Consider the following 27,720-nt stretch of genomic DNA (forward strand, 5'->3'; position numbering starts at 1 on the left):
TTCTTGGTGTGTTTTTTATTTGACTAGCAACTTCGACGCACTTGCATTGTTACTTTTTCAGTAGTGGCACTTTACAGTTATGTCATGTCCTTCATGAAAGGATCACAAATCATTTTAAATCATTTGCTTTCAAGAGGAACTGAGAAAAGAGAGGGCTGAAATTATAGAGCAACTAGGTAAATTAAGAAAGTGATGACTACCTTGTGTCCAAGCCAGGTTCCATGATGACCTTCCACAGGGAGACGCTCAGCATCTCCAGTCAGGTCAGTCAGAGCATCCTGGAGAACAAACTGTATATTAGAATGAATCATAAAATGCTAATGAATCATTTCTACAAGAACAGTGCAATGTGAAATGTGGGAGCAGAGGATTCCTAGGAGCCTAGCATGAAATGGCATCTATTGTGAGTGAACAGAGCACGACTCAACATTACCTTTGGGGACAAAGTTCCTCGGATACTGATGACCACTTTCTTCTTCTCATGATCAACAGCAACATAGAAGGGAGTTTCATAGACCTAAAGGAAATGCAGCATCACATCAGTCTTGCCTAAATATAGCCTTACTGAAATGAAGTGATTTTCATCCTCCCAACAAACAAGTAAAACAGCTAGCAGATAAGCCTTCAAAGGACAGCAGCACCCTTGAGCTCAATCTACTTGAGCATACATAAGGCGTTATCTGTATATCACTGATAGTAACTTCAGGCTATAAATTAGCTGCTAGACCTGTTAGCTTAAGACATGGCTCTGAAATGCCCCAGAAGTGTCCTTCAGAGCAAGGAAGCTCTTAGATGGTCCTTACCGCATCATGACAGGAAGTGTACACAATGTCCACAGAGCTCATGTTTTCATCAAGAAAGTGGCGACGGATGGCGATAGCATTGCAGCCACAGCAATTATCTTCCTCAATTGTGACACCAGGTGCATAACGTGGCCGAGAGGGGCAGAGACAACAGCATCTTTAAATAAAAAGTACAGGTAAATAACATTTGGAAAGGAATGGAAAAAGAGATGAAGGATGAAAGAGAAGCAATAGAAGAGACTAGCTTACTGAAGACATTTTTACCTACACAAAATGCCAGCTCTGTTTACATTCTGGAAAAAATAATATACCAGCAACCTAAAAGATAGCTCTGTGAATTTATAGGATAAAGGAAGAAATGGGTAAAAATTAAAGAGAAAGACAACAGGTCAGAAAGGAGAAAAGAAAAAAGAAATCTGACTTTACAGAGGCACCAGGACACTATTAACTATTTAATAATGCAAGTTCAGTATATCTGAGATAAACCTTAACTATCTGCAGAGTTGACATTATGAATATGTGCACTCAAATATAATAAACCTTCCAAACCCTGATTTAGGCACTTAGGACTACAACCTGTGCATGCTTACGAAGACGTAAATTCCACTGAAATCAGTGGACATCCTCCTAAGTAAACATGCATATGAATACTCAAAGGCCTATTAAGGAACAATGAGATGCTACATGGACAGAAATGACATTTCATAGGATCACAGAATTGTAGAGTTGGAAGGGATCCCAAGGGCCATCTGGTCTAACCCCTTGCAATGCAGGAATCTCAACTAAAGCAGGATAAAGTTACTTTGTAACCTCCTCAAAGTGAGATACGTACAAGCCATTTTTTAAAAGCAAAGGCTTGTGTAGGCCAAAAATGAGACTACAAAAATGGAAGAGAGAATGAGGAAAGGGAAATTAAGGATTTACTAAAGAAGACAAGGAACAATAAATACATGAGTAGAAAGTGAGGAGGAAATGTATACAGAGACAGCCTGGATGAACACTTACGAGCAAGATCTGGCCAGGCGACAAAGTCCACAGGTAGGCTTCCTCATCAAATACATGGGCCAGCCATAGGCAGCCAAAGCAAAGAGCATATAGTAACAAACCTCTTTGTATCGCAGCATCTCTTGCTGGAGGAAACAAGAGATATTTAGTGTCCTGATGGCATCATTGGAGATGTCTCCCTCTCACTGTTTCAGTATCAGTTCCCTACCCCACAAAATACATTTTTAAAATTTGTTGGACCTTCAAACCCTGCCCTCCCTCCTTCTAGGCTTCTCTATTTGAAAGTAACCACCTACAGCCAAAGGCCATTTTCAGACGCAACACTAACTCATAGTTTAGAGCAGGGGTAGCCAACGTAGTGTCTTCCAGAAGTTACTAGATCACAACTCTCATCACCATTAACCATTGGCCACACTGGCTTGGGCTTGCGCTCTCCTGCCCCCAATCTCGGGGACAGCTGAAAGGAGACTGGAAACACTCACTTCTGCTTTTAAACTACACGAAGTCCTACATTACATCCAAATCAGGGGAATGCTGGTTCATTTAAAACTACAAACAACATTTAAGCTAACCCAAGGTTGCACCACGTTCAACTGTAAAGAGGAATAGAAGTCAATGCATCTTAGGCTCTTACTCCCACAGCATGAAGACAAAAAGGGTTTGGGCTTCTTGATTGCCTAAGAGGTTTCACAAAGTGAAAGTGCATTTGTACTTCCTTTTTCGTACTTCTTTTTTAAGGTACATTATTTAACAGGACAAGGACTTTATCCCTACACTGATAAAGGGAAGAAGGCACATGTGGCTTGAGAAGTTATGAATAGTTTTGCCTGCAGGTAACATCCAGAGCATCATACTGCTTTCATTACATAAAATTGGGTTGGGAAAATTAAATGCCGAGCAATTCATGCTGCCACTTTCAGCTTTAAACAAGGCTCTGTTCTTTTTGCTGCAACATACTAAAAGGCCTCTCCAGTGCTTTTTTTCTAAAAAAAAATGTTTAGGGGTACTCTTATTTTGACTGAAGAAAATCACCATTTTATAGTTCAAATTGGGAAAAATAAATACAGTAAATGGACAAAAGTACAAAGATTCACAAAATGTTTAGGGGTATGCATACCCCTGCATCCCCCCAGAAAAAAAGCACTGGGCCTCTCCATTTTTTACTGTTCTGATTAGAATAAAAGTTTGCATTAAAGGAAATACAAGATGACTGATTTATTGGGCCTGATCATAGAATCATAGAATCATAGAGTTGGAAGAGACCACAAGGGCCATCGAGTCCAACCCCCTGCCAAGCAGGAAACACCATCAGAGCATTCCTGACATATGGTTGTCAAGCCTCTGCTTAAAGACTTCCGAAGAAGGAGACTCCACCACACTCCTTGGCAGCAAATTCCACTGATAAGCTAGTGTGCACTCTGCAATTGTGTCAAAGTAGCATTAGAGTCTGATGACTTACTGAGTTTTTCAGGTCCAGATATTTAGTGTTCCTGGTTACTGGCATCCCCGACAAGAAAGCTAGAATATCGTTGTTTGCCTGTAAATCACATAAGAGACTGAGATCATGACCCTGAAACACTCCATTTGCACTCAAGGAGAGGGAAACCCCATTTGACGTGGATCACTGTTAAGCAGAAACAAAATTCTCACTATATTCTGCCAAAGTTTCATAATAATTCTGTTTGTCTTCCTAACACCTCCACTCTAAAGCCTAGAAACATGAGAAACTAACCACTATTTTAAAATTGTTTATTATTGTTATTTCAGTTTTGTCCCTCCTTTCTTCCATCATGGAATTCAAGGGGGTAATCCATTCAGACACAGACCAGACCTGCTTAGCTGAAGAATGATGGTGCCTCAGTTGCCTTCAGACTATATCCTGGGACTGCTAATTTTGTAACATCTTGAAGTTTTTGATCCCTAAAAATCATGATTTCCCACATTCCAGTACCAAGCTTTTTGTGAAGTTTATCAACGAAACACTGAAAAATGCATGTTACAGTTTTTTCATTATTGGTCACTGGGAGGTGACGGACTGTTATATCTTAGGGACAGCTAGGCAAAGATTTAGTGATTCCCCACTTCTGAAACACATGACAATAGGTGATTAAAAGCCAGATAAACATATCAGTAACATCTGTATTTCAGCAGTGAAAAAGCACAGAAAGCAGTCTGCATACTCACTTCATCCAGTACTGCACTGCGTTTCGCCCTCTGTCGTTGGCGCAGAAGTACCAGGCCTGCTATGATGTCAGATGGGACTATGTCAAGATCTCGGAAAAACTCAGCAAAGAGATATGCAATTTCAGAGTAGGCATCCTGAAAAATCCCAAAAGGGGAAGATGATAAATGAACTTGTAACAAGCAAAAGACAAAGAGCTAGTATCAATCACTTGGACTGAAAACGTAATTCTCAGCTGCTGTTCCAAAACATCCACTTTGTTACCTAGGTTAGAACTGGCTTCCCCATCTCATTCTAATTTATTCTTCTAAGAAAAGAATTATGCAGAATTTATTACACTTTTCCTCTAAGGAATTCAAGGTGGCATATTTTATCATCATAACAACCTTATGAAGTAGGCTAGGCTGAGAGATAGAAGCCCAGTTCACAGGCAATGCTAAGAACAGGTATAACAACAACCAACAACCAACAACAACTTTATCATTTATTCCCCTGCCACTCTGGGCAACTAACAGTACATATGAAAACATAGTAAAACATCAAACATTAAAAACTTTCCAATACAAGGCTGTCTTCAGATATCTTCTAAAAGATGTGCAGTTCTTTATTTCCTTGACATCTGGTGAGAGGGCATTCCACAGGGCGGGTGCCACTACCAAGAAAGCCCTCTGCCTGGTTCCCTGTCACTTCACTTCTTGCAGAGAGGGAACTGCCAGAAGACCCTTGGAGGAGGACTTCAGTGCCCGGGCTGAATGATGGGGATAGAGACACTCCTTCAGGTATACTGGGCCAAGGCCCAGTATACCTAAAGGAGCATAATACAAAGACCAAACAAGGTTTAGTCCCAGATAGTAAGCAAGAGTGGGGAAGGAGTGCTATTCTTCACTCTGGGAACCCACATATTTGCATGTTCATGCTAAGCTATGGTACATGCAAATGGGATCAGTGGCTTCTTCAAGGACACCCATTAAACTTTATGGTGAATAATAGATTTCAAGTCAGACCTCCCAGACCTAAGTTCACCACTCTATGTTCTGCATCACTCTCACCAAAAGGTCCACCTAGACCACTTTACTGTCTCCAACAGAACACAGCCTGAAGACCTTAGGAAGCTTACAGGTAATGCACAATAAAGACAGACATCCCTTGCCATTTGTCCCCAGAATCTGGAAATCAGATACAAAAGAATCTATAGTAGTTTTGACAACTCCACTTTAACATAACAATTATGTTTGCTCTAGGTAAATATTATACCATGTTTCTGTAGCAAACACTTTAGATATGTACAAAAGACCTGCATAATTTAATAGTACATATTAAATATTATGCCTTGGAACCATGCTTTTCAGTTTAGATCCATCTTTATATTTAAATTGTTTGTTTATTTGTTTATAGCCAAAAAGTCTCCCAGAGTGGCTTACATACAATTATTTGAGCTCATTTGCTTCGTCTAGTAAGAAAAATATATACCTCTAAATATAATAAAAAGTTTTACCCTTCAGTGACTGACCACCATTGCTCTGCAGCACCTGACAAGTGGCATAGCTATGGTACAAAACTCCTGATCACCATCAGCATCTGCTTCTTACACACTGGGTGACTGCCCTTTTAAAAACATTTTTTGCACAAGTGAAACAGACCACTAGATGAGATGTCATTTCCTTGACATGGGGTTATTATGTTAATAACTAATCTGATTTGCATCTACCATTGTGTTACATGCAATGTTCATATGCCCTTTGAAAAAAATCTTCTCAATTTTTCATAACTAAGAATAATCTAAGTAATACCTGATAATCTGACAGCACATCACTTTTTCAGGTCGTTAAAAAGAAAGTGCTGTTCATTTAAAATGAGTCCATCATTCTATGTACTTTGCCAGTTTTAGTGGTTTAATAAGTTCTGGACAGAGTTATTCTTTCTTGCAATTGAATAAATAGCTTAGTTACAATCTGACTGCAATAAATATGAAGCCATGCAGATGGGAAAGGATTGATTCTTCCTCTACTCTACTGCAAATGTCTCACTCTGAGCTCCTCACCCATGGTTATGTCTGCACCAGTTCTTTGTAATTATTTCCTTATATAGGGCATGGGTGACTTGTGCCAGAGGTGCAGCACCCATGTGTGGAAGATCACAACAGGAGTCCAAAGTGCCATGGCTCCTTCCACCATGTTCACAGCATATTCAGAGATAATACAACTGAACATTCAGAACTGTTTCCAGGTCTCTTAAGCATGCAATCAGGAGATTTATGTACACATCAAATCACATGGGGACTGGCTGACTAAACTCCAGATAAGAGTTCTATGAAATATTACATGAAGCAGATTTATCATTGATATCTCTCAGTGTAATGGTCTGAGAAAGCAGATATTTGCTTTGTGATGAAAAGATAGGTGCTACTTACTGACTGGGAATCTTTTGTTCGTGTGCAGCAGAGGAAAACTTTGAGCCGTCGGGTCCAGCTGCTAGCCTGCCCTTCCTCCAAACGGTGCCTTCAACATGCAGAAAGGAAGAGCTTACAAATGGATTATGGCGAGGGGGGGGGGAGGAGACATAAATTTGGAATTGCCGTCCTTTGTGTTCTTCCTTCTTTGCAGAAGGGAGAGGTTCTTGAAGCAGCTCACCAAACAGCTCAGACCCTGAGAATAGAAAGCTGACCAGCTTCACCTGAGAATGTGAATCTACCTCACAGTGACGAAGCCCTACACAGCATGAAACAGCATAAAACAGTAGAGGAAGCTATGGATCTTATGGGAGCATCTGCAGCTAAAGCGGAAGCACGAGACATCTTTTTCAGAACATCCTTGATGGGCTTGGGCCCATCCTCCTGTGCCCCAAACTCATCCACCCACATAAAAACTGCCTGGCAAATGCAAACACTGTAACTGAAGCCCTAAAGGTCACAAAGCCAGCTTCAAATTTCCTACACAGAGCCCCCTCTACCCATCTGTCACAGGAATCTTTGGGTCCCACTTCCTTTTTAGAAGGAATCACAGCCAAGGAATATAAAGCTGCCATGGGTGGATCAACAGCAAGAAAATGAAGCTGTTGCATAATCTTCTCATCAAAAATATGTTTCTTAGCAACCTGAGACACCAGTTTAACCTTATTTGGATGGGCCCACTCAGCTTTCTAAGCTGAGTCAAAAATGTATGGAAAAGGAACAGTAACCGCCTTGTGAGAAGCTGATGGGAAAGCCTTCTCAGCACCCACTGAGGAGGTGGCAGTTGCAGGAGCTTCCTCCTCCCCAGTGAGCTCCTCCCTAGGAAGGGTCCAGCAAACACTCCTTCCCTGCAACTGCATATGACATGAGGATACAGTGGTGCCCCGCAAGACGAATGCCTCGCAAGACGGAAAACCCGCTAGACGAAAGGGTTTTCCGTTTTGGAGGTGCTTCGCAAAACGAATTTCCTATGGGCTTGCATCGCAAGACGAAAATGTCTTGCGAGTTCCTGCGGGGTTTTTCCCCTCCCCCCCTTTTTCTAAGCCGCTAAGCCGCTTATCAGCTGATCCGCTAAGCCGCTTAACAGCTGATCCGCTAAGCCTCTTATCAGCTGATCCGCTAAGCCCCTAAGCTGCTAATAGCGCTAATCCGCTAAGCCACTAATGGGCTTGCTTCGCAAGACGAAAAAACCCCAAGACGAAAAGTCTCGTGGAACGGATGCTTTTCGTCTTGCGAGGCACCACTGTATGTGGAATTGGGTGCAGATGAACCACCAGTGAGAACTGCTGCTCCATGCTTTTCTTGTCCCGCTGATGGCCTGAGAACATAGGGTGCACCCCAGCTAGCCATTCTAGCACCTAAACTGGTGTGGCTTATACCCCCACTCCCAAAACACCCAGAGACAGAGAGGAACTGGGTGGAAGAATCAAGAAAACACACACAAGCCAGTGGAAAACAAGAGAGGCAGGAAGCAACTAGGGAGAGAAAAGACAACAAAAACAAAGCACCCCTTCTTCCACACACCAACAGGAGAGGAACAAAGGAACAGAAACCAAAAAGACAGGCACAATAACTAGGGTTGCCATATTTCAAACAGTGAAAATCCAGACAGAAAAGTTGTTGAGCTGTTTTTGCAAAATCACATAAAAAATTGATGTTTTTGAACTATTTTTATGGAAAAGCAGTGAAAATGACACATCCAACATGGGTTGCCATACGTCTGAATTTTCCCAGACATTTTTGATGATTTCAACCCAGACACTGCTACCAACTACAGTATTCCAGATATGTCTGGGAAATTCCGGATGTATGGCCACCCTGCAGTAACAGAGGAAAGGCTCTAAAATGTAAAGGTTCTGAAGAACACAAAACAACCTTGACTACCACTGGCTGCAACACAGGATTAGTCTGGTAGGCGGGAGAACTCCTCCCCCTGGAGGAGAGCCAAAAAGCCTCTAGGCTAGGGACTCTGCCTGCCATGTCCAGTAGGAGGAGACATCCCTCTTAAGGAATGTCCTCCAGTCTCATCTCACCAACAACCAAAAATGAGACAGTTGACTTTTAATTGCAAGCCTTGACTGAGAGGAGCGTAAGTTGGACCCATAACAAAATTCAGCAGTGTAGAGTGCTTCTGCTCAGGATATTCAATTCTATCCCTGCTCCTGCCTGTTTTTTTTGTTTCACCCAGCAGTCAATCAGTACCCAGTACCCACCAAGCATGCTCAGTCTGCACTACATAGTTTTGCAGGGGTTTTTTTGCCCCTGCTGATTTTTTCCCTCTACAGAATTTTTGTAATTCGGTAAATCTCATATTCCACGCTCTTGTTGTGGATGGTGCTGTTTTGGCTACCTAAGGACTGGGCAGTCAGAAAACTGAGTTTTCAATATATACACACAAGTCAACCATGCAACAAAATGTTGCTGTGTGGATCCTAGCCACCTAATTCTATCCCCACTCTGAACCCCACAACATTCAGTATCCCATGCCTACTGATAATGCACAGTCCTCACTGGGCGACTGTGAATGGAGGTTGCCTCCTAGGGTTTTCCCCCTGCATGTTTTTTTTAAAATTATTATTATTATTATTATTATTATTATTATTATTATTATGCTATGAGCAAACCTGAGGGTGCCCCCATGCATCCCAGTATCTCCTGTGTGTGTATGTTGTCATTTTAGCTACATCAGGACCAGCACTCAGAGAACTAGGATCACTATTAGTATATACAGTGGTACCTCGGGTTAAGTACTTAATTCGTTCTGGAGGTCTGTTCTTAACCTGAAACTGTTCTTAACCTGAAGCTCCACTTTACCTAATGGGGCCTCCTGCCGCTGCTGCACCGCTGCTGCACGATTTCTGTTCTCATCCTGAAGCAAAGTTCTTAGCCTGAAGCACTATTTCTGGGCTAGCAGAGTCTGTAACCTGAAGCGTATGTAACCTGAAGCATATGTAACCCAAGGTACCACTGTACAGTGGTGCTGGTGGTTGGAAGCAATGGTCTTCAGCTGGGTGTCCGTCCCCCCCAACAACTGGCAAACAGCAAGCCCTGTCCATATGTTGCATTGTGAGCTCCTTTTTAAACTGCCTTGAGTGGCAACAGAAGAATAGGGACACTTAGGTGAAAAGAGAAAAAGTCCATATAAATCAGTTAATCAGGTCACAACACAGTTTTTTCAATCATGAAACAAATCAAGGAAAATAGCTTCTGAGTTAGATACATTATATACATAATCCAGACTGTATCTTGTTGAAATGCTGTTTTGTGACTTACCTCAAGTTGTACGTCCTCAAGTTACGCTGCCTCCTCTTTGTGGCTCGCAGTTTGACAAAAGTTCTTCCTGTTGGATCAAAGACGCACAGGACAGTGATGCAAACACTCAGAATGACGACCCAGTTGCAGACGACCATTCCTGGTAAAACGAAAAAGATGATTCAAATGATCAGTTCCGAAGTGTCATCTATGACTCTTCTTGGTGAGTTAGCTTTGTGTTTATGGGTTTTTTTCCTGAAGCAACACACTCAAGCTGAATTTCACTGACCAAAGTGAAGGCATGCATCCACAGTAACACCAGGGATCTCAAAACCAGATATTATTGAGTGAAAGGAATTATGGATAAAACAGTAGTTAGAGATGTACTGTTGAATTCTTTTGTAAGGACTTGCATTGGTTTCCAGAGCAATTGCAAAAATCCATACAATACCTAGTTAGGCAGTAAAACAACAGCTACTGTCCTTCCATCCATACATACTAATTGAAGTTTGTGCAATGGTTAAGTCTATCTGCAAAACATTCAGGGTGGGTACATTTATATAGGCAGAAAGTGAATTCATGCAGAAACCTTCAAATACACACCCAAAGTGACACTCTTGGCAGTAACATCATTGCAGGAGCTGTAGTACTGGGTTAACCAAACAATGCCCACAATAGCATAGATAAACTCAATCACCAGGATGGCTGAAACAATAAGAACATAGTGCACAATAGCAGCATTATTCTAATGAATACCTTGTTTCAAAGATGTCAGAGACCACCACAGTATTTCTTGTTAGCAGTTCTCATGTATCCATTCCAATTTGTTATCTCACAAAGCAAAACCAGATTTTTGTCTAAGCTCAATTAAACATACCCACCCCCATTTTTCAAGGAAAACTCATAAAAAGAATTTAGGATAATTTTATATGAATGCTCAAGGAAAGCACCCAAAAATTTCTCAGCAAAAAACAAATCTTTCGCTCAACCCCATTGAGCATTATAACAAATACTTTCCTAAGAATATGGACATATTTCTAGATACGTAGTACAGCAACAGGAAATAGAGTTTCATACATAAAATCTTCCTCTGTTCCACTCCAACCACTAAAATGACAGAACAGCTGAAAGAATTATCTTAAATGTTTTATGATGCTATGTATTTTAGATCTGATGTCATAATATTTTTATATGTGTACCCCAACCTGGGTGGATTATATATGTTGTAAATAAGTACGGTAAATATTCCCCAACCCCATTTCTCTCCTGAAATGCACCTATGATATAGTTCAATTCCTCATTGGCTTTAGCAATCTCAGGAAGGTACACATGAGTTTCATTTGATTCTGGCAAAAAAATAAATAAATTGGGTGGGGTGAAAGAGGGGGAGGCAAAATGCACAAATATAAATTGTATACTAATTGACTAGACAGCAGAATCTTGGACCCTGAGATGCTGATGAATTTCTTCAAGCTTGAGCTCATACAATTCTATGGTTCTATGATTTTCCCAACCTCAGACTGCCTCAGAAAATTATCCCAGGTGTTTGTTTTTCATTTTGGGGAAAGAACTCTGAGGCAAACTGGAGAGAGCTCACCCATCCCTACTTTGACTCAAAGCAGAGCACGGAAGATAACAACAACATGTTACTATTGCGAGAAAGTAAAAGAAAAAGCCCATCAAGCTACATATCTGATTTATAGGACATAATTGCTATCATACTGCATTGCTCAGTTCTCAGATATCAAAAGGTGACATTTTACACAGTCTAACAAAACCTTTCAGTGACTGGAGGTGCTACCTGTAGCATGTAATTTCAATTCCCCCCGCCCATATAATTCCTTTTATCAATAAAAGATTGAATAAAATGCTGAAATGTTCTTTTTTGAATGTCACACTCCATTCTCAGGTAAAAACCTGTTTTCTAAGTTTTCACAACACTTCAAGCTAAACAGCTAAAGTGTGAGCAGCACAGCTGCAATAGAGATGTGTATATATTTTGGTGTAACTGTTGCAGATGTGTAACAGAAATTGATCATGATGAGCCACACATTACCTCTCTTCAGTCCAGGAAGATTTTTTTAAGTGATTAAAAAAAAATAGATGTATTTTTGGATACTCATGTAGCCATTTAAAAAGTAGTTCAAGAAGAAAATGTGCTAGGGTCCATCTCAGCAATGCACCTCAATTCAAGAAGGGGAGGGGGTGTCTTACTTTTTTTAAAAAATCCCCAAAATCTATTATTTATTTATAAATTTGCCACTGTTAAGTTAGATCCGGTGGCACGACAGTGAGAAGCCACTCCTAAATGCTCCATGATCTCTACCAAAGTAATGTGAGAACCTTTTTCTTGTAACAAATGTGAAGCTGCAGCTCATGCTGTGGCGAAAAGCCCCATGTTTTCTTCTTCAAACTGGTGCCTCTCTTTTTTGAGGTTATCATATTTACCTACAATCCTCAATATTTTGCTGCTACTGACCAGTATTTTCGACACCATCAGCGATGAGAGATAGCACTCTATCCCTGTACCAACTGAACTTTTCAGATTTTTAAAGGGCTTTTCCTAGTTAGCTTCCCTAAAGAATGATAACATCTACTTTGTATATTCACTGATTAAATATTGTAAGTAACATTAAGAAACAAAACAAAAAAGAGGTTCCAGCCCCTGCAAGGCTACCCACTAATGTTCACTGAATGGATGAATTCAAGGCATGGAAAGGAGAAAAATATGAAAACCTTTCTATGCACAGTTTTTTTCTGAATAGGGAGGGAATAATTTCATTTCTTAATAGTGCTGCCACCCACCAACTAAGGAAAGTTCTTCAGAAACTGCAAAAGCTGCTTGCAAGGTAGCATGGGATACAAGCACTTTTAAGATGAGAAACTGAAAGCATTGTTATACAGAGAGAGCTTCTTGTACACCTTTCTAGGGTGAGTCTTGGATTTTATTTGCTTTCCTCCCCTCTCCCTCCACTTCAGCTCAGTTTTAATTTGGATTCACAAACTTATTTAAGCAAGGCTCAGAAAAGGAGTAACCATGCCTACAAAAAATTACATCCAGTGAAGAAGTAATTAAACAAGAATAGGCAGCAATGTCACAGTGTTTAGAATTGGGTTGATGCCCTTCCTGTGTGCAATGTTTTCTTATACAATTCTAATAAAAATATGTGTCTCAGACATCTAGAGCAGAGGAAGCCTAGTTATTTCTATATGATATGAATGGAAGGCCAGTTAAAAATGTTGTGAGTGAGCAATGCCTGTTTCTTTTTTTCTGGTAACATCTTTGAGAATCAGGATGCCTTGAGGGAGACTGTAGGGAAAGGTTATGTGTCCTTCAAAAGACAAAGCAAATTTCATGCACACGTCATCAGTGGAAGAGATTCCTTTAAGTAGCCAGTACCTACAAAGAATATTTTGTGAGAGAGGAGGGTTATCAATGGAAACTTTTTAGGACATGTGTACAAGCAAGGGGAGAAATAAACTTATGTGCTCAAGCATGGCAGGTGTGTTTAGGTTTGGTTGTGTGCATGCTAAGCATGAATTAGATTTCTACGAAAGAAGTATCAAGGCAGATGGAGAAAGGCAATTGTTACATGCAGTGTCTGCATTTCTGCAAGATGGCATGGTAAATGTAGTTATTACAAATGTAAAATGCTAAAAAGCAGACAAATGAAATGATGTCTTGTGTCATTTAACAAAGTGAGGTGACAGGGATCCAAAAAATTAAACTAATCAAAAGTTTACGTAGGGTAAATTTATGCAGCGTCATGGGGACATCTGGCAAAAATTCAATCTCTGCATTTCCCACATCTGTAGTAGAAGTGAAACAAAAACTAGTTTTATAAATGGCTTTCCCCTGCTTAACATTCAGAGGATGCTTCTAGACTAAAAAACATCCTTGGTGCTACCAATGAAAGGATGAAGACAGAAATTCTGGAAAAGAGATTCTCCTCTGCAGTATGTATATTCTAAATGAGCAGAGTATTTAAATGGCTGAAAAAGAATGTGTTTTGTGTCTGCTTATCCGTATGCTGACAGGGGAATCCCTTGAGTGTATAACAGATGGTTGCATCAAGTTCAAAAATTTATAAAGTCCCTTGGTCACTGTCTCTTACCCAGTCTGACGTACAGGACATATTGCATTGAATCCCGAGGTTCTGTGTACAAGATGCTGCCACGCATGCTGAGCCAGATGATTGCGACTTCTGCGATCATGCAGCTAAGCAGAATACCCAGGTAGCCTCTGCCGTGGTCCACCAGGTTGAGAGAGCAGGTCTCATTGGGGTTGTATGCCAGTCCAAAGAGCACCACAGAAAGGATTATGAACCTGCCACACATAAGCACATACAATATTCCCTTGATAAACCTCAAGGTACCATATACATGAAAAAATAGTATTCAAAGAATGTCAACAGCAATATTATGATTACAGGTCTATGAAAATGTCTCTTTTTAATGTTTCCATGAAGTGGTCAGCGTCCTATCCCTAAAGAAGAGAAACGGTCTCCTGTGTGGCTCGGATAACCCCTTTAAACCATGATCTATGTTTTAGGTGATATCACCATTGTTTTAAACCATGATCTATGTTTTAAGCGATATCACCATTGATATCCGTGATTAATTTATGAGCAGAGGGCGATGTATAGGTTACAAATTTATTGTAATGTATGATGGTCGTCCTTGTTTTTGTTTTGCTTCGGTTCCTGTTTGTCTTTTGTAAGTTTAGGCGATTTTAAATCTAGGGCTCTAAGTATAATATGTTGGTATGGGGAACTGTCGTGTAACGGGCCAATGGCCGTAATAAAGATCAATCCAATCCAATCCAATCCATGAAGTGGTTAGTTTATTTTATGCGCTAAACAAATAAGTAGTTAGCTTTGAACATATTCACAACTGCATACATCTAATAAAACGAGCTTTTGCCTATCAAAGCTCATCCCATAATAAAACAGTTATCCTCTCTAAAGGCATCCGAGCCGTTTTAACATTTTATTCACAATGTAATTATCTTGTTACTTTTAATGAAATAAATTTGACAAGAGTTTCCAGAGTCAGCCACTAAAGGAATGCTATCAGTAGTATTATATTCAGTATACACCTGGGTCTGGGTTTCTGTGATTACAGGCAAATATCACACTTAGTCAATTTCAAATGTTCCATTAATGCCATCCATTTATTTGTGGTATATGTTTAGGGATTGCTTTGATAGTAAAATGCTGCTGCTTAGCTAGTGGGGATTTTTTCCGCCCACATGCAGATTTCTGGATGGCATCCCAGAACACATTCTGTGTCCCTCTATAACTGAGAGAGAGAAAATTCCTTTTGACAGATCTGTCTACTTCTCCACTGTCACCAGGAGGTCTTAAAATGAGAATAGTAAAGGCGTGGACATGCTTTCAGTAGTCACTAGAGGGCAGAAGAAAATGTGGCAGGCACACGGTGCTGTAAACTCTACATCAAGATTATAATGTCAATATGGTATTACTATTCTTGCCTACATAATGATTTTATTATACATGATACATGAGTATGCCCACATGACAAAGGGTAAAACAATAAGCTGTCACAACTTTCATCACTTTGCTTGCCCTCTGGGAAGATGTGTGGCAACATGTAGATTCCCCAGTACACCACTGCTGAGTTATCCATAACTCAGAAGAAACCAAGGAACAACTGATAAGAAGCAATCACACAATATTGGTTTTACATTATAACACCTGACAACCTAACATCCTTGGTTCATTCCAGGACTGCAATACCTCAAGGACTGCCTCTTTCCATTTGAACGTACTTGGACCCTGAGATCATCTTCTGATGCCCTTCTTCATGTGACTCCTCCTTGAGAGGTCCAGAGGGTAGCAACATGAGAACGGGACTTCTCTGCAGTGGCTCTCTGTCTGTGGAATGCTCTCCCCAGGGACGTTTACCTAGCACCTTCATTATACACCTTTAGGCGCCAGACAAAAACGTTCCTTTTTAACTAGGCCTTTGGTTGATCTGATTTACATCCTATGTGCTTTTAAAATGGGTTTTTTTGGGGGGGGCTATTGGGTTGTTGTTTTTATTTCTATTATGTATTTTGTGGTTTTATATCTTGATTTTATTCTGTGAACTGCCCTGAGAACTCTGGGTATAGGGCGGTAGATAAACTCTAATAAAATAATAATAATAATAATAATAATAATAATAATAATAATAATTCCATGGGATGCCATTGTAGGGCTGTAATTGTGGCAAAAGTTTTCCATACTAAGTATTAACAGAAATGGTAAGAAGGTATGAAATACACTTTACCATGGTTTTATCAAGATAATTCAACACAGTGTGTTGCATTAAATTCTGCATTAACTTACCTTTCTAATGATGTGAATTATGGCATTAGTCTAAAAAAGACTAATGTTATGAGTCAACACTTGGGAAATCCCACCAATTGATACCTTTACTGTATTCTTTTCAGTGCCTACTGACGACATTCTGAGCTTTAACATCAGACGTTTAGAAAGTTTGTATGAGTTTTAAATTGTTTTGTTGTGGTTACAACTTTATGCTTTAAACAATGGTTATAAATGATTAGTGATGATTTTATTGCTTTATCTTTTTTGAAAACCGCTTTGAGGATTTTTCTACAAACAAGCAGCATATACATTTTATGAAATGATTTTTTAAAAATGCAGCGTTTTGAATGACACTTTTTATAGGGGAGCAGGATGCCACCAATAACTGGAAAAAAAAGAGAAGCAAAACAGAACAAAAAACTGCTCATTAGTAGAGTCATGGAAGCTTTCTGCTCAGGTGTATGTTTTCACTTACCAAGTGGTATGAAGGAGAAAGAGAAAGATGGCTGGCAAAACAAGGTCATCACTGCCTACAGACCAGCGACGACGGAATACCACAATCCCTGGCATGGCTAATGGGTCAGGGGAGGATCACCAGGCACAATGCTCACCTTCTGAAACAGAAGAACAAACAGCAATTAAGCAAGGTTTTTCCAGCCATCACAAAAATATGGCTGTTCACTTGTTCCAAGAACAGAATAGTTGTAATGATATCTCAGACAATTTCCCCACACACTTCTCACATTTGTACCCTGCCACTCTGAGTGATAGGTTAGGTAGTGATCCAGTTTTAAAGTTTAATTTCAACCCAGGGCTCCCCTTTCCAGTTGGACATTCTATCTCCTACACCATATTGGCTATCCAAGTCTCTTTCTCAACCCATGGCCATAAGGCAAGCCAAATTCATTTTTGTGGACTGCCATGGTATCTGATTAATGTGGCAGTCCAGATTTTTTTTTAGATTCAAACTGGGCCCTCCAAAAGCTGAAAGCAGCCTCTAGGTGCATGACCCAGTGCTGCTGACATAGGTATATCTGGTATGGCTGTCCTCAGTACCCACTGAAGAGGCCGTGGTGAGTGACCACATGTATGCCACCCACAGGAGGATTTTGTGCAGGATTCTTCATTCCTTTAAAAATTACATTATTATATGAAAGGAGGGGTGCCTAGCCACATAGTCACATGTGCATTCATGCTGCCTTTAGTAAAGGAGAGGGAGGCTAAACATTCACAATGTTGTACAATAAATGAAATGGGTTAGGTAAAAATCACTTGCAACCTAGTCTTGTTACTTTCATCACTCCAGGACTAGAAAACGGGCTAATTTAGCAATCTTTAGAAGCCAGAGAGTCTCCCCTTCCCAACCCCCTTATAAATGTTCATATAACTACTAAAAGCTAAAGACTTGCTCTTTTCAAAATGGAGGTTAGGTAGATTCTGCAGTAATTGTCAGGATGACTTCCTTATTCATGCTTTGATGGTTTGATTGTTTGATCATGCCCAGCAAAAATAATATTGTGCCACTTCCTTGCACATGATGCCACAATAAATGTGTTACTTTTAAAGATGCTCATGGGCTTGTTGTCATTATTCTGATAAAAGGCTATTCTTCTGGAATTTATCCCTAAGGGCATGCAGATTCCTAAACTTTCTTGATACTGCTATTCAGAGCTACAGATGATGCAACACCTGAATGTTTAAAAGAGGCATTAGGAGGATCAAAAGAAACACAGCTATAGATGAAGGGAGGTGAGCATTAGCTGAAAGTGGAGTAAAGCCCATGCTCACTGGATTCCAATTCACAAGATTAGTGGGAATCTTATTACAGAGCTCTGTATTGGTTACTGATCTTTTCTAGATGCCCGTGGAAGCTCTAACAGGTAGATAAGCAACTTTATTCCATATTACACGTAGGATAAAAGCACGGGAATTTGGGGCTTGGGGACATAATATAAAGCCGGTCCTATGAACTATCATAAGGTATTCAGACTCTAAATTGCATTTGCACATGCAAAGAAGTACGGATGCTAGGTTGGCATTCCCAAACTGTTTCCCTGGCAAGAATGCTCGGACCAGTCTGCTAACCTACTTTTAAAAAATTCTGGAATTCATATCCACATTGGCACCTATTAATTTGTTCATTTTGGTCCAGTAAGTCCTCTGGAGAGTCAGCTGCTACAACATGGTGCTTGTGACCCAAATTCCAGCCTGTAACACAGCCTGTCAAAACCCATGAAGTGGAGCTTCCTGAATGGGTGGGTGGCAATTTTTCTACAGAATGATTCTTCTGAAGAAAGAGATCCACTCAATCAGGAAGCTGAAGTTTGTCGTATATGACAAACATTCAAGTTTTTCCAGTTTTGACAGTGAAGTCTAAGCATACAAATGTATGTATCCCTGCATGAAAGTCAGCTCCACTGAATGAGGTAGGACTCACTTCAGAGTAAATATGTATGGTACTTGTCAAATGTTAACCTTTTCAAGGTGTGATAAATAAGGTGCACAGACATCTCTGTCATATCTTCACAGGATTGTGCATGGAAATGGATGTTGAATCACAACCAAAAAACCCACAGGACAACAGGAAGGCTTTTGATATTGGTTCTCCAAGACCAGCGTATACAGTATGCCCATGATGTTATTAAAGCAGAAATTCCTACCCATATGTCTGCAAGGTGTTAGTCAGGTTATGGGATTTGCAACAGGAAGGTTAGCCACATCAGTTAGAAAGTGTATCAGTTTTAGCATTATGAACCAAAGCATGATGCACATAATCTAAAATCTTGCTATCAGCTATTTTTATGACTGCAATTAGACACTGAGACTTTTGAATCCATTGGCTTGGATACTAAGCCTTCTACAAGTGGAAGAGCTCCTTCTGTTTATAGAAGACTTTCGATTCAGCAGAAGATTCCACTAATGAATAGCAGGGGAGGAGATCTTCACAGATTCATGTCATACTTTTGTGGCCGTAATAACAGACTTCTCCTAGAATAGAAATGGGAATGCATTCACAGCTGGAGGGAATCCTGCAAGTAATATTTTGCCTGCAAGCACCTTGGGCTGGATATTCAAAGAGCTTCTGAGTTATATCATTCATTTTGCCACTGGCATCAGTCATCTCAGATACCAGTGTCACACTGGGATACTAGACAAAATTCAAGAGCGTTCCTAGTCTAAATCTGAATATCAGACTGTAAGGTCCATAATTTATCCACCCAGAAACAGTAATTATGCTAACTCATTTGGCCATAAGGAGTGATTCATTTTTCTGTGGACAGCAGCTGTACAATAATTCTCTTCACCCAGCACTCTGCTCACCCAAGCAACTGTTCAAAAACTTCCTCTAGCCTGAACATCACATAAACAGAATTTTTTTATACTTCACCCCCAGCTCCCCACAGCTTATGAAGAGATCTCCCTATACCCCTTTGTGAAACACTAGAACTGATACAACAGATTGCTCTGTGAGTCGCCCAAACCCAGCTTGCATAGCAGCTCCATTCAAATTCAATGTCTAAAGAGCCTATTCTCATGCCCTTGCAGCAAGTGGCAGCTGTGGTTTTCAGTCAGCCCTTGCTTGCTTCCAGGCACAGCTGCCACAGGCATACATGCCGAAGGCACGTGCTGAAGCCAGCCCAGATCATCCTTTGGCAAGACCCCCTGAATATTTCTGGATATTTAATGGCCAGATGCTTCTCTAGTGCTTCCTTTTCTCAGAAGCTTGTTAATGGCAACATTGCAGTCGGGGCCTATGCATATAGTCTTTCCTACTCACAAACTCTGGTGATGAATTTCAAATTAATCCCTACAATATACCGTAATTCTCAACTCCATAAGTCAAAGCATACAGCACTTGTCTATATGGCCTTTCCCCGTAGAATGTGTCCTTGAAAAACTGGTGATTTTTGTAGTGCTTCATGGGTGGAGTCACTACCCTGTTCTAAACATCCAGGTTGGTTGTACTGGTATTGAGTTTCTTTTTGAAAATGAACATCACTTGTCCACAATGTCCTCTTCAATGTCTGAACAGGTTCCAAGAGACTATCAGGCCTAGGAGAGGTTTTGCTGCTTGAAGCATAGTTGAGGTATCTTGAAGGGTCTGCCTACTAAATCTAGCAGTAGGAACTCAAGCGTTCCACATAAACCAGAGAGCCTTTCTCAGCTGAAAAATTTGCAACAGATTTGACAGCTGAAAGTGGCTCCATTTCTATTCAGGAATAAATAGCTTAGCTTCCTGATTCACACCAGTAGTACTTCCTCTGTTCTTCGCAGAACCATTTGGCAAGAGTAGGTACAAGGAGGGGGGATATCTTCCTGATGTCCACAGCATCTTAGTTCTCCTCAGTCCTGCCTGGCTACATCTCAATTTATAATCCATCCTGATGACTTCACCAAGCACTAATAATATAGTTTAAGAAGGACCTGAACATGATCTATAATAAGTCTCAATCAGGCCTAACATTTTTGATAATTTTGAGCTACTCCATTTCCTTATCCTCCGGTATCTTGATTCTGTTGCTGTCCCAGGAGTATTGCGAGAGAGAGAGAGAGAGAGAGAGAGAGAGAGAGAACTCATTGCTGCTGTCAATGCACCTCAGACTTGATCTTATTTAATTGTTCTCTTAAGCAATTAACAAAATGGACAACACCTAAATAATCTCATTTCTACTATATGCATCACAGTCAGGATTTGCTTCTCATAGCACACTTGTAGTAAGCACCAATATATATGGGTATATACTTTCTACGTCTAGCTACAATTATCATATGATGTTGTTGTTTTACACAAGGTTCACATTCAAATGATCTAAGCAGAACTTCCAAGATTCAAACCATAGGAACTTTGGTGAAGTGGTTTCAGAGAATTCTCAAAAATGTTGTTGGAAAGTATGCCTGACACCCTCTAGGTTAATTAAGTGTCATTTTGTTTCTTAAATCTGAGGGCCCTCCCAGAGAAAATATTGTACCTTGAGCTGAACATCCAAGCACAGCTACCCCTGCCACCAAACAGTATCCTTTGAAATGAAAGGAAGAATCTTCTTTCAGCTTAAAACAAGAGGATAAATGAGATGAACATGCAAATGTACATCTGAGTGTAGATGCAGTCTATCTGTACTGCACTGTTGGAATATATATTCTCCATAAGGATGTACAATTAGATACACATCCAAGTATCTGAGAGTGGCTCTCCTTCATTGGATTGGGCAAGGAAGTATAGATGACAGAGAAGAATTCTAGAGAGAAGGGAAAAAGAAGGAAGCTATCTTCTTTGTCTTGCCCCTCTTCTGTCCCCTCTGAGAAAATATGTATGTCCTCCCATTTTTATGAATTTAATTGTAAAGGGCAGATCTGCATTCACTGAGCAGCAGGGGCTGATTTCTTAAGATTCATTCACCTAACCCATCAAGTTGCTGACATTATGAAGAATTGGTACCTATGACATTATGAAGAACTGGTACCATTATGAAGAATTGGTACCAAGTTGCTCTAGTGAAAATCCCTGGTGATATCTTTCATTCTTCCCACCAACAAAATTGGCAAGCATTAGTAGCCTTCCCTTCTCTCACATTTTCCTGAGGATCACTGTTCGCTTCCAACACTCCTTGTATATCTTTGTAAAATATTACTCCCTCTAGAACAATTAGCTGGACTCTACCTCCTGTATTATATTTTGCAATCATGAAACTTTTCCAGCAATGAAATCTCACAGAAAATATGAACAAAGAATGATTCATGTTTAAAACCAAGTAACTTTGAATAGGCTACCTTTTTTTACCTTAGCAAGCCTACTATTTATATGACAGCCACCTGAACCTGTTTTTCTCCAAACTATTGAAGGTAGTGTGGAAGTCAAGAGTAAGAACAGTAGCAACTGAGAATGAAAAAGCATATGGTACATAGGCAGCATAAGAGCTAAATGAAAAAAGTATGTTATCCTGAAAGTTAAGAGGCAGATCATTCATGTTTTTTATTTGAGCAGTTAAAAAATCGGGAATTGATAGATGCACTCAAAATTCACTGGACCTGCAATTATGAGTCCTGGAAGTAAGCAAAAAGAAGGCAGCACATAGAAGGTATCATATCATGTTACTCTAGATTAATTAAGTAGCCTGGAATCAATACAACTCTTGTACTCATGATCACTAACTCACATTAGAATCCCAATTCTTCCATATGCATGCATTAAAAGGATGGGAAATAATATGTTACCACACTTTATCTTCCCCTATTGTGTAGAATAGTGCAATCAAATTGTATAAATTAACTAATTTGCTGTGATGATGAGTACATGTCCTGACTACTTAAAACAGTAAAGGATTACCAAGTGTTTGAAAAGGACTTTACACCTGGATTAGAGCGTGTATTTATGAAGTCATGGGAAGGCATTTATTTGCACAGAAATGCATTTAAAATGTCTCAAGTGCACTGTTAAACAAGCTGGGTTCCCAGGCTCAAATAGAAACAGGAGTGTGTGTGAATAAAATATGCTTACATAGCATGTAGTCCAGTAGAAGCACATTCTTCTGTCCCAAGAAGCTTTCTTGGGATAGTCCGTGTCCATGGACGGAGTCTTCATGAGTGAAGGAGGAATCAGCATACTCGCCCTGGCACCACTGAAAATCCCAAGCAGGAGGGAAAAAACAGCTTGGTGACTGTCTGCCAACAAAGCCAGTCATCCGCATCACCAGCAGCAACAGCAGCAGCATCAACACTACCTCCATCACAGCAGGTCCCTCCCTCCAAGACACAACCTTCATTTATTCAACTGAAGCTGCTTCAAGCAAAGCATGTGTGAATCAGGACTCCCCCCACCTCTTTCTACATTTTGATCTCACTTTAGAAGGAAGTGACCTCATTTCCTGCTCTCAGGAGACTTATGAATTATGGGAGGAAGGACTGAGAATGAGAGCACACAATGCTGTCACTCATGAGAGAAACACCAAGGGACAGAGAATGCTCTCAGATAGCAAGTGCAGCAGCAGAGAAGCAGCACCTCTTTCACTAGACAAATCAGAGCAACTGAGTGCACTGTAATGACTTTGGAACATTCTAAATCCTTCCTAAATATCAGAAATCCTCTTTCCCTACAACAGATTACATCAGAGACAGAATTGTAGGAGCAAAAGGCTGAAAAGGCTTTGGACCTTTGGCTGCTTCTTTAATATTCTGTAAACAAGAGGCACACAGGAGGGGCCATCTTCTTTATCAAAGAGTGAAAGGTCTCCTCTCTCACATGCTGCTGTAGCTGTGGAGGGCTCCACTACATGCTATGTTAAGCATAATATTGAAATGTACAACTAGGGCTGCCACTTTCCTTTCCTAACCTAAAGTAGCTGTCAGCAGCCCAATCTGTATCAGGACTATAGTTGGGAGGAAGAGAACCCCATCTCTCCCACACAGTCATGTTCTCTAGCCTCAATTCCTTCTCTGACTCAAAGGAAGAATCAGAAGGAGGGGAGGCATCACCTAGGGAGGCATCATCCCCCATTCCAGGATTCACCCAACTCCTCATACTCAGAAGGCAACCCCGGACTTAAATGCAGTCTCCACTACTCCTGTGCCGTAAGACAGCTGCAGAGTCAGGCAATGGCCATTTAAGAAACAGACAGTTCCTTGGAGCAGGTGGGATTAATAGCAGATCCTAAGCAGTCAGCCTTCATAAGGTCGCTGCATGCTGCTGAGAACAACCATTCTCCCTGAGTGATTTCCAGCAAACCCTCGCCATGGTCTCCTGGCCTTCCCTAATCCTTCCAGTAAGTGCCACTGCCTTCCCTGGCAGCCTTCAGCCAAGCTAGGACAGGACAAATGCTGCCGTCCTAATACGCTAAGACTAAGACACACACACCATGGCTGCTTTTTGATAGGAAAGAAAACTGAGGAGTCCTAATCACATTTTTAAATACTGCAGTGTGCTTAACGTAACATATAGTTTGGCTCTAATTCTTTATGACATGAGGATGTAGCATGGAGTGGGGAAGGAGCACTGCAGAATATACATCTGGAGGGTTAAGGCTTAGTGTAAAGAACAAGAACGAGGCCACAAGATTTCAGATAAAGTCACAAGATTTCAGATAAAACTAGGGAGATTTAGTTAAATCCACAATGCTACTAGATCTGGCATTCACTGCAGAAGCACAATACATACAGAAGCTGAGCACAGCAGGAAGATACGGAAATTGGCTTATGCATATCCCATTAGATATAAGAGACACCATATGCAGCCCTTAGGTTAGCACACCAGCCCAAAGCTATTCATTCCTAAGGAAGGGAGATACAGTGCTACACTGTCAGTTCAAAGCAGCCAACAGCACCTCATGAAGGGAAGGAACAGCAGAAGTGCCCTTGCTAGGACAAGGATGGAGCAAAGAGAGGCTGCAGCAAGATGGGTGAGCTGTGGGTTTGTGGTGACAGCATCTAGCAGGTGTGTGCTCACCTGTGGCATAGAACTGCTATCAATTCAGAGGTCCACTGACCTTGCTGTCACCTTGCCCCATCACAATCCCAACACACACAGTGCAGCTGCAACTCCTATTCCCAAGTTTTCATTTGGGTTTCCAGATGTCCTAGAATTAGTGCACTATTTCGTGTAGCTCAATGTTGTGAGTTCTTTTCTCCATTAGAATGGTCTCAGGTTGAGTTCTCAGCATCTCAAATCAAAAGAGCTCAAGTTGTATGAAGACGTCTGCCTAACACCCTGGAGAAACCAATACCAGAAATGATGAACCAGTGGTCTGACTCAGTTGTGTAGTGGGAGGGGCAGGAGGCCCCAGCACAGAATCTGAGTGGGGTACAAAGCAGGAGCCTCCCCCCCCCATGTGCCTGGCATGCGAGCCCCCTGGGCGAGCACAGAGGGTTTCTTTGCCGGCCAGCAGATGGATGGGCCCCGTGCGCTGGGCAGGGTGCAGAGGGTGAAGAGCACACTCCATGCCCCGCCAGGCACTCGAGCCTCCATCCGTCAGCTGGTGGGCAGGCACTCACACACTTGATGGGGACAGAGCATGGAGGGTGCTCTCCACCCTCTGTGCCCCCACCCTGCACAAAAGCGCCTGCTTGCCCGATGATGAGCTGGCCCTGGCAGAAGCAGGGCCCAGAGGGTAAAGTGCACCCCCACCGCCCTGCTCCCACCCGGCATGTAAGTGCCCACCCGTTAGTGGCAGGGGCTGGGGGAGCACAGAGGAAGTCCTCCACACTCGCCCCGTCCCCACCACTGAAGTGCAGCCATTCAAGCGCCATGGGGTGATGGGGCATGGAACCCTCCATGCCCTGCTCCCAGTCAGCCAGAAGCGGCATCAGTGATGGGGTAGCATGCCCACGGAATGGAAGATGGCAGGATCCTGAAGGATGTGCTCTACGAGCAGCTGGTTTCAGGCGCCAGACCTGTTGGCAGACCAACTCTGCATTACAAATGTGATCTGAAGGCTGGCAACATCAACTCTGCATTGTGGAAATCATTGCAGACAATCATAATGGTGCACCTATATTTTCATTATTGATTCGCAATGACAAAAACAATAGCAAACATCCATTCCCAAACCATACGTTCGGTTTTAAAATTACCAAAAAATGTGAATATAAAACTCATAAAATGACATGTCCACCTTGCAATTTGTCTGCCATGAGCAGCAGTTGAGTGAGAGATGTAGAGTACACATGTATATGTATGTGTGAAAGATAACATGGACATTATGTGAGGGGGAGTTTGTTGAATAGGTGCATGTGGAAGGAAGATCAGGTGGTATTTGTGTATCCATGAGAGGAGAAAGAATATTGTGGCAGCAAGATGTGAGAATGTGTGAAATACAGCTTATGGTGTGGGTGGATGAGCATACATTGAGGGGAGAGGAGGGAAAAGTATATAAATGACACCTTTGTACAATATAATCTAACTCCCTTGAGTTGGTGGGCTCTCCTCCTTCAGTCAAGAACCTAGAGATTCTGAAGAAAGAAGCAGTCAGAGCCAGAAATATGCTAAACCTTCAACTCAATCACCATCTTCAAAATAAACAAGAGTGATTTGTGACACCTTAGGTTTTAACACATTTATTATGGTATAAGATTCCATGGACCAGAGTCAACTTCATCAGATGCATGAGGTTTTATCCTAAGCTGTCAGGTACGTATATAGAAAAAAATGTAAACAGTTAGGTCTTAGGGAAATGAAATGCAAAAAAAGGCTATGACAATTACATTAAAGCTTAAAGGTATGTAAAATAAGTACAGTGATCATTGACAAAGCAGTGCTGATGATAATGCAAACAACCTGTCATTAATAAGTTAACATGTGTAATGGAATAAAAATGGTCAAAGCCTATACTTTTTACATTTCATTTCCCAATGACCTCATTATAGATTTTTTTTTTCTCTACAACCGTGTGTTGTTGTTGTTGTTTGGTTGTTTAGTCGTGTCCGACTCTTCGTGACCCCATGGACCAGAGCACGCCAGGCACACCTGTCTTCCACTGCCTCCCGCAGTTTGGTCAGACTGATGCTGGTAGCTTCGAGAACACTGTCCAATCATCTCGTCCTCTGTTGTCCCCTTCTCCTTGTGCCCTCCATCTTTCCCAACATCACCTGCCAACTTATCACTTCGAACATTTGATGAAGCAGACTCTTGTTTTGCTCAAGTCTCTGAAAATTGTTACAGCTTCAGCACACAATGTATGCACACACCCAGGCCCAGTAGGGGTTCCCCTTCATTGGGACAGTTTTTGGGTGCAATGGATGACTGCATGCAAACTCAACTTTTTATTTAAAAAAGGGACTTTGATAATGAGTAAGGACCAATAGAACATAGACAGGATGACTGATACAGTGAACTTTTCCCCAAATATAAACAAGCACTATCTTTACAAATATATAGGTTTCATTCAGAATGCAGCATAGCAAGTTTTTGTCTCACAGGCTTTCCTTCCTCTTCTTTCCTTCTTTGTGCACAAGGGGAAGAGAATTAAAGCTTCTGTTTGAGGTTTAGAACAGAAGTAGGGAACGGGTTGTTTCCAAATAATAACTGGAAGCTGTCAATCTCCTCCTCTTGCGGGTGGAGGAAAGGGGTGTGTGTGACATGTGAGCATGAGGCTTACCACAACACATTATCAGAGTGTGGCCACTTCTTTCATGCAAACCAACCAGGAAATGGAGCAAAGACAAATCAGTGACAGGACAAAAATTGAGAGTTACAAATAGAATCAGATGCTAATGCTAAATGCCTGTGAGTCCTGGAAGACCTGCTCCCTGCCTTGCAGGCCTTTCCCCACCTTTTCCCAGAGGGTGGGGCTTTAACTCACTACAGGTACAGAAACTGATGCTGATGAACAGACTCTTGGGCTGGGGGATTTTGTTGGGGGGACCTGTTGATGTTGGTTTTTTGAATCTTTATTTTAGATATTGTGGTTTATGTGGCAATTGTTCAGTTTGGTTGTGTATTTTTAATGTTTTATTTATTGTTTCTAACTATTTTTGTTATGTTGTAGTTATGTATTTTTTCATGTTGCAAGTCGCCTTGAGCATGGTTTGAACTGCAGAAAGGTAGTATACAAATAGATTTATGTTTGTAAGCATAGAGGCGTAGGTGGAGGCAGGCTTCAGCATGCATATCCCTATGTGGTTGAGGAACCATGCTCACAAGTATCTGCTGTGCTTGTGGTTCCTTCCCCTGCTCAGTTGCTATGGCTGTGTGCATCAAACTGTGCA

General features: G+C 41.2%; 1 protein-coding gene across 1 annotated transcript in view; it reads right to left on the reverse strand.

Annotated features, from left to right (window-relative positions):
* Nucleotides 1–27,720, reverse strand: part of DAGLA (diacylglycerol lipase alpha) — an 86,043-nt gene that overhangs the window by 16,887 nt on the left and 41,436 nt on the right. The window contains exons 4-15 of the mRNA XM_079957254.1: nt 22,523–22,643; nt 16,502–16,640; nt 13,807–14,018; nt 10,295–10,396; nt 9,713–9,851; nt 6,401–6,488; nt 3,993–4,127; nt 3,268–3,345; nt 1,809–1,933; nt 804–960; nt 434–517; nt 201–278 (exon numbers count right to left, since the gene is read on the reverse strand). Coding sequence (XP_079813380.1) covers nt 201–278; nt 434–517; nt 804–960; nt 1,809–1,933; nt 3,268–3,345; nt 3,993–4,127; nt 6,401–6,488; nt 9,713–9,851; nt 10,295–10,396; nt 13,807–14,018; nt 16,502–16,596 — 1,293 coding nt within the window. The 5' untranslated portion in view covers nt 16,597–16,640; nt 22,523–22,643. The remainder of the gene's footprint in view (nt 1–200; nt 279–433; nt 518–803; nt 961–1,808; nt 1,934–3,267; nt 3,346–3,992; nt 4,128–6,400; nt 6,489–9,712; nt 9,852–10,294; nt 10,397–13,806; nt 14,019–16,501; nt 16,641–22,522; nt 22,644–27,720) is intronic.

Source organism: Podarcis cretensis (assembly GCF_951804945.1).
Source record: "Podarcis cretensis genome assembly, chromosome: 1".
Taxonomy (NCBI): domain Eukaryota; kingdom Metazoa; phylum Chordata; class Lepidosauria; order Squamata; family Lacertidae; genus Podarcis; species Podarcis cretensis.